Here is an 8,296-nt window from a genome sequence, read left to right on the forward strand (position 1 = left end):
CGCCTGGTATGGCAGTTGCACCGCCCTCAACCGTAAGACTCTACAGAGGGTGGTGAAAACTGCTCAGCACATCACCAGGACGGAGCTGCCATCCATGGAGGACCTCTACACCCAGCGGTGTAGGAAGAAGGCCGGTAGGATATTAAAGGACCCCCATCACCCCAGCACCAATCTGTTCTGTCTGCTGCCGTCTGGCAGACGGTACCGCAGCATCCGGACCAAGACCACCAGACTCAGAGACAGTTTTATACCACAGGCTATAAGACTACTGAACTCCTGAGCTGTGTGAATGTCTACTCACATCTGTTTATAGTACACACATATCTATATATTATACACATCTGCTATACATAATATATGCATCTGTCCATACCTCCTCATTCAACAGTGTAAAGTATTTAAATACTCTCAATGTATTCCACATATGTATATATTTCACATCCTCAAATCTGTATTGTTAATATTGTAAATATTCTTCTCTCTTTTTGCACTATTTTATTTATCTTTTGCACCATGTATGTTGAGTTGTTGGAGGAGCACGCGACATAAGATTTTCATTGCCAACATATACGCTGTATCTGCTGTGCATATGACCAATAAAACCTTGAAACCTTGAAACAAACGTTCCAACGCAGAGGCTGGGCAAAAGCAACGTTCACATAACACTGAACACAGCAGCAAAGCAGTGTCTTCATTATGAGTTATTATGCTAGAAATATCGATAAAAACATACTTCATAAACATCAAGGTGATCAACCCTAACTGTTGTTAAGATGTTATACTATTCATGTCACTAATTTAAACGTGATTAAAGCGTTAAATTCATTACTGGACTCCAGTTGTGACCAACTTCAGTCAAAAAGACGGACGACAGAGTGTCCCCTGTAATCGTTCATCCAGCAGGCCAACTGGAACCCGACAGGACAATTATATACTCTGTTTATTCTGTTTGTGTCTCAATGCTTTCTCCAAACGCACCTGCATGTAACGAGGGAACAGGAAGGGATTTAACTCCACTGGAGTCCGTTGCTGTTTGGATTACTGCGTCCTCTTCAGGACTGGGGGGGGGGCGACGACGACAATACAGGGTCTCTGTCTTCTGGAGCCCTAAAGATAATTTATACATGAGATCTATCCCGACTGACACTGGGCCCACATTCAGGGAACAATCCTTTGGGCCCACATTCAGGGAACAATCCTTTGGGCCCACATTCAGGGAACAATCCTTTGGGCCCACATTCAGGGAACAATCCTTCCAAAATTACCAAAAGGAGTGGTGGAGTGAGGAGGTTTTTCTTTAGTGGTCCCTGACAGCAGCATCTCCCTGGTTTCCCCTGAAAATGAGCTTTGTGATTTCTCTTCTTGAATGCAATGGGCAGAAGTATAAAGCTGACGTCAGGCTGTTGATGAACTGCAGGTTGTGTATGTGTGAGGTGAGTTTGAATTTTGGCCTACATGGCCCCTCATATATTTGCCTGTGCTCTGCTCTCTCTCTCTCTCTCACACACACACACACACACACACACACACACACACACACACACACACACACACAGCAGAGGTAATATCACTGGTACTTCCTCACTTCTCTGCAAGCTCATGCACTGATGCTGCTGATCGACGATCCGTTATTAACTTCTTTAACCCTCTAATCTGAGGCATGATGGGTAAAAAAGGGAGGATATATAAACGACAGAGTCCTCCCCTGCTGATGTTCAGGTGTATATCAGTATGTTGGAGAAAATGGGGGTGCGTCCTGTTAGTTTGTGACCTGATTTCCCCACAGTACTCCAGAGCTGCTGCATCACAAACGGTCTACACATCCAGCTATGAACCAGAGCTCTGGACTGAGACACTCCTCTGCGTGACAGGTGAAGCAGCAACGTCAGCAGAGGAGGCGTGACGAAGCTCACCTGACTCACCTGAGACAAACCAGGAACAGTTAGTGGTTGTTCCTCCCTGCAGAGAGACACACGGACTGAAAGACAGACGATCAGATTCACCTTCAGACCAAACTAACTCCTTCCTCTGAGTTCAGCTACAGGAGAGAAAAGAGGGAGCTACAACACTGCTGCTTCAACCTGCTGACCCCCCCACCCTGAAGGTGAGTCTGACTCTAAACACCACTCAAAGTGAATACTTTTATAGATGATAATCAGTTTCTAAAACCATGTCAATTAAACTGTTCATATATTAACCTCAAGGAGAATTAAGATTACGCAAGAAAAGTGGCAAAAATGTACGTTTTCCGGCTGGGTGATGCGTCTCCATCGCCGCCAATACAAAAACAGGAACAATCCTTTTTCATTGTAGGAAAATGTGCCAAGACACCAGAACAGAGTGAATTATTTTGTGCAGCTGAATGTTCTGCAATACTCCACAGATCAGAGCTCCGTTAAACTGAGCTGTGGGATGCATTATATGCTCTCTGCAGTTTCAAATGTCCCGTACTGTAGAGAGAAAATTATGTAAAACCAGTCACTGTTGAGCTGATGAGGGGTGGCTGGTGTTTGTGGAATGAGACACACCTTTTACAGGTAAACCTCAGATAAACCAGGAAGCAGTTTGCTGTTCTTCCTCCCTGCAGACAGACAGGCGGACTGAAAGACAGATATGTTATATAGCACCTTTCAACACAAGGCAATTCAACGTGCAGAAACATTATAACAAGGCTTTTAAAAACAGTCATTTAAGAGCAAAGGTGATGAGATAAACACAACAGGCATAAATCCATGAATAAAGTCACAGTGTGAGATCAGAACAGTTCTTTAAAAGCAGCGGCAAAAAGAAGTGTTTCCAGCCTGGATGTAGAAGCAGTAAGAGTAGCAGCGGACCTGCAGGGTTCTGGGAGTTTGTTCCAGATATTTGGAGCATGATAACTGAACGCTGCTTCTCCTTGTTTAGTTCTAACTCCGGGGACAGAAATCGGACCCGTCCCAAAAGAGCTGAGAGTTCTGGATGGTTCATAATGTAGCAGGAGATCAGAGGTGTATTCTGGGCCTGAACCATTCAGTGCTTTATAAACCAGCAGCAGAACTTTGAGACCAGTTCTCTGACAGACAGGAAGCCAGAGTAAAGACCTCAGAACTGGACTGATGTGGTCCCTCCCCTTCTCGAGTTAAAAACCCCCAGAAAAGGGGTGAGTGCCCCCTCTGTGTAAAGACCTCAGGGGACTGATGTGTCCCCTCTTCAGAGTAAAGACCTCAGAACTGGGCTGAGTGCCCCCCCTCTAGAGTAAAGGGCCTCAGATGGGGCTGTGGGTCCCCTCTTGGTAAAGACCTGAACTGCGAACTTTGGACCCCTTCTCTCAGAGAAAGTAAAGACCTCAGAACTGGACTTGATGTGTCCCCTCTCTCAGTGTAAAGACCAGAACTGGATGATGTGTCCCCTCTCTCAGTGTAAGACCTCAGACCTGGACTGATGTGTACCCCTCTCTCAGAGTAAAGACCTCAGACTGGACTGATGTGGTCCCCTCTCTCAGAGTAAAGACCTCAGAAACTGGACTGATGTGGTCCCCTCTCTGTGTAAAGACCTCAGACTGACTGATGTGGTCCCCTCTCTCAGAGTAAAGACCTCAGAACTGGACTGATGTGTTCCCCTCTCTCAGAGTAAAGACCTCAGACCTGGACTGATGTGGTCCCCTCTCTGTGTAAAGACCTCAGAACTGGACTGATGTGGTCCCCTCTCTCAGAGTAAAGACCTCAGAACTGGACTGATGTGATCCCCTCTCTGTGTAAAGACCTCAGAACTGGACTGATGTGATCCCCTCTCTCAGAGTAAAGACCTCAGACCTGGACTGATGTGGTCCCCTCTCTGTGTAAAGACCTCAGAGCTGGACTGATGTGGTCCCCTCTCTCAGAGTAAAGACCTCAGAACTGGACTGATGTGGTCCCCTCTCTCAGAGTAAAGACCTCAGAACTGGACTGATGTGGTCCCCTCTCTCAGAGTAAAGACCTCAGACCTGGACTGATGTGGTCCCCTCTCTCAGAGTAAAGACCTCAGACCTGGACTGATGTGGTCCCCTCTCTCAGAGTAAAGACCTCAGAGCTGGACTGATATGGTCCCCTCTCTCAGAGTAAAGACCTCAGACCTGGACTGATGTGGTCCCCCAACCAGTTTTCTAGTCGGTCTAGTAATATGTTGTGGTCAACAGTGTGGAATGCAGCGCTGAGATCCAATAATACTAACACTGAGATTCTGCAGCTGATGTCATCGCAGACCTTAACAAGAGCAGTCTCAGTGCTGTGGTGCGGTCCAAAGCCTGACTGGAACACATCAAAACAGTTATTCAAATCCAGGAAATGACTCGGCTGTTTAAAAACGACTTTTTCAATGGTTTTACCTGAAATGGGAGGCTTGATATGGGCCTGTATTATTCATTACTGAAGCGTCCAGATTATCCTTTTTTAAGAGCGGTTTAATGACTGCAGTTTTCAGGGCCTGTGGAAATACACCTGAGTGAAGAGACCTGTTTACTATGTGAAGCAGATCTGAGCACATGCTATGAATAACATTTAAAAAGTTTGTAGGTCTACTATCAGAATCAGAATGACTCCATCCCAAACTGGGAATGTTTTTTGTTACAGCAGCAAAATACAACGTGATCAAAACGAATAATTAGCAGGGCTGTCAATCGATTCAAACACATTTCTGTAATTAATGGCGATTAATCTATCAATAAATTAATTGCATTTTTCTACTTAAGACTGAAAGTTATAATGAATATTTATGTAAAATCAATCATCAAATGAATGTAGAATAAACACAGAAAGTATATTTAAATTCAGAGACCATTTGAATGGCTGAAGGTGCCATATGCACAGTGCAAAACAATAATTCAGAACATTGAACATGTTTCACTCCAAAGACATCATTTACTTAGTCCTGCTGTACATTCAGCCAGTGACTGAGGCAGACCAGTTTACGTTATCAGGGGACAAAGAAGCTCGCTTCTTTTGAATGATGTGGCCTGAGAGTGAGAACAACCTCTCACAAGGCACTGTGGTTGCAGGGGTTGACAGGTACTTGCGTGCAATGGGTGCCAGCCTGGCATGTGCCCCCTCTCTCTTTGACCACCATTGTAGTGGACACCCCTCTATGTCCATGTTTGGCTCTGCTTTGTAGCGATCCAGACAATGCTCTATGGACTCCTCCTCGTCATCTGTATCTGAATCAGAAGAACACAGCAAGATGGACATCCTCCTCCTCTTCTTTGGTGACGGCTCCTCTGTTGTCTCAGCAGCTGGTTGTTGTGCACGTGTCTCTCTCATCATCAGGTCACGTACTGAAGCCCACACCTCACTCCTTTCATCTTTTGGAAGGCACTTAAGGTCTTTAAACCTAGGGTCAAGGGCAGTAGTGATCTTCAGTAGAAGTTTGTGGAAGTGGTTGTAAAAAGCCCTCCGTCTGTTTACAAAGAATAACTGTCCCAGTGATAACCTAATGTCCAGGAGCCGCTGCTCGAAGTTAACAGAAAATAAAAACAGGATAATAAAAACGTAAGCACAAGCAAGAGCAAGCAGTAAATCGTCTGCACTGTACCAGGCCAGATCTGGAGCTTCGGACCAAACTAACTCCCCTAGAGGGGCTGTAAACCTCAACAGCTGAATATTTATAGTTTTTAGGAGCTCCATGAAGACTAGAATGCTCTGTGCTTATCCTTAAAATGACAGAACATCAGTCGATCATTCACTTTTAGAAATGTTGTATGGTTCTTGTGAACTTTGAAAGGAGACACACCTGTGTAAGAGGCCATGACTGTACTTCCTGTCTGCTGTGTTTCCAGCTTCACTCAGAGACAACATGGTATCCGGTCTGTCAGGAAGTCTTCAGAGATCCTGTCCTCCTGTCCTGCTGCCACAGCTTCTGTAGAGCCTGTCTGCAGAACTGGTGGAGAGAGAAACCAACACGAGAGTGTCCAGTTTGTAAGACAGAATCTTCAAGAGGAGAACCCCCCTGTAACCTGGTGCTGAAGAACCTGTGTGAAGCTCTTTGAAGAAGTTAAAGTGAAGTTTGATCAGACAGCAGGACACATGGAGGCCCAGGCCCGACGCACAGAGCTGCAGATTAAGGAGCAGTTTAAGAAGCTTCACCAGTTTCTGGAAGAGGAAGAGGAGGCCAGGATGGCTGCACTGAGGGAGGAAGAGGAGCAGAAGAGGAGGATGATGGAGGAGACGATGGAGGCTGTGAGCAGAGAGATAGCAGCTCTTTCACACACAGTCAGAGCCACAGAGGAGGAGCTGAGAGCTGAACACGTCTCCTTCCTGCACAACTGCAAGGCTGCAGTGGAGAGGCTGCAGCGCCCCCTGCTGGAGGATCCACAGCTGCCCTCAGGGGCTCTGATAGACCAGGCCAAACACCTGGGCAACCTCAGCTTCGTCAGGGCCTTCTCTGCTAGCCCTGTAACTAACAAAATAAAGTGTGTGTAAAAGGCTTTTCTTGAGTATTTAGTTATAACTTTTAATCGTATAATATCCTCAAAAGTGGAACAAGTACACTTGTTGAGGCTGTACTGGATTTCCCTACATCAAAAAGTCTGTTAAACACCTTTATTTTAGTTGGCGGGGGCCCTTTTGAAAGAGAACACATTGTATTTGTAATAAGCATTAGTGACAGATTCATCAGCCAATCACATTTTGATGTTCAATGACGCCCCCTGGGCCTAGCAGCGTGTCCTGAGCTGCCCTAAACTTCTGTCGTGAACTCCCTTCACAGCTATAGAGCGAAACAAACATGGCTGCCGCTGCCAGTGCCGAAGCAAGTCTTATTGCCAGTCCACTGAAAACACCTTTTTCAAGGCGTCCTTTTGGAGAAAAAGCGAAATATTTAAAAAAGGAAGACTAACAGTACAGGTGATCTCCTGACTGCAGACGGTATGGCAGAACTGGATGCACTCACATGCCTGATCCTAACTATCCCAGTGTCTGCAGCCTCAGTGGAGTGCTCGGATAGAAACCTACACAAGGAACACAACTGGACAAGTAAGACTGTCTTTTTTGGCGTCTCTCTCCATTGACAAAGGACTGCTCAATCAACTGGAAAGGACATCTACATGATGCGGTGATTGAGCGCTTTCTTAAAAAAGACCGACGCGTGGACTTTGTTTACAAGTGACGGCTGAGTGCTACTGTTCGCGTCTTTCAGAGTGACGTGACACCAGTGCACAGTGACACGAGTAATAGCAGAGGACTTTCTTGCTTTGGCTGGAATGGAGACATGCGATATGTATTTATGTGCTTTTCAATTGTTTACTGAAGGCCCTGTCTGCACCCCCACGGTACGCTACTGACTGCAGGAGAAGAGGAGGGCCTCTTTAAATCACTGGGGACGTTTCATGATATCTGTGCTCTAAATCTCAGGTGTTATGAGATTGTAAATACTTCACATTAGATATGGAGGAGCCTGTTTATTAGAGGTCCTTTAATGAACCTCTTCAGAGTCCACACCGTGTTCCTGTCTGTCTGCTTCTGCTGATCTGTCGGCCGTCCAGCTCCTCAGCACTCTGTACTACTGTCATACTGACCTCTGAAGTATCCCCATTGACCAATCACAATTCAGTATTCAACTAAACCATGTCATAAGTCATTTTACGCAGGGTCCTTGTTTTCAATAAAGACTTAACCATTCAGATGAAATGTTCCTCAGGGTTAGCTGACCCACATTGGTTCTTGGAACCGGGACCTTCTCTTACAGTAACGGACGCATGTTGCTGTTTGGGATCATTTGTGTGAGTGTAAAGGTCAATGTAGGTCAACGTCTCCTTCTTCACATTAACTCATTTTTCTATTTTACTTTCAGCTCTGATGTTTAACATTTGGTTCCATAGTTTTATTTGATCTGTTCCCCCCGGGGGAAATAAATCACTTTGAATTCTGATTCTGATTTTACATCTTGAGCGTATAACTTCTCCGTTAGTTCATAATAAATAGAAACACGTTTATAAGTTGTGCATTTCGATGCAATCAACCTGTTTACCCAGGTGTGTGTGAGTGATCTCCCTCACACAGTAACCTGTTCATACTCTCTCTGGTTTGTCCACAGGCAGCAGTCATCCTCCTCACACACACTCTGCCCCGGATCATACACACCTGCTGCTGTCAATCACACACAGTTCCTCTGCAAGAGGGTGTTTTTCTGTGTGTGTGTGTGTGTGTGTGTGTGTCCTATCACACATCACTGCTGGGTGTGTGTGTGTGTGTGTGTCCTATCACACATCACTGCTGGGTGTGTGTGTGTGTGTGTGTCTGTGTGTCCTATCACACATCAGTGCTGGGTGTGTGTGTTTGTGTCTGTGTAA

The 8,296-nt window shown here is 45.6% G+C and overlaps 1 protein-coding gene across 1 annotated transcript; it reads left to right on the top strand.

Annotated features, from left to right (window-relative positions):
- The first annotated feature begins 1,903 nt into the window (after positions 1–1,903).
- Positions 1,904–7,786, top strand: LOC134883402 (E3 ubiquitin-protein ligase TRIM35-like). The gene is made up of 2 exons (XM_063911751.1): positions 1,904–2,104; positions 5,786–7,786. Exon 2 carries the CDS (start codon positions 6,033–6,035, stop codon positions 6,426–6,428), a length of 396 nt encoding a protein of 131 aa, XP_063767821.1. The 5' UTR covers positions 1,904–2,104; positions 5,786–6,032; the 3' UTR covers positions 6,429–7,786.
- Positions 7,787–8,296: the final 510 nt, after the last annotated feature.

The sequence above is a fragment of the Eleginops maclovinus genome, chromosome 20, assembly GCF_036324505.1.
Source record: "Eleginops maclovinus isolate JMC-PN-2008 ecotype Puerto Natales chromosome 20, JC_Emac_rtc_rv5, whole genome shotgun sequence".
NCBI classification, from domain to species: Eukaryota; Metazoa; Chordata; class Actinopteri; order Perciformes; family Eleginopidae; genus Eleginops; species Eleginops maclovinus.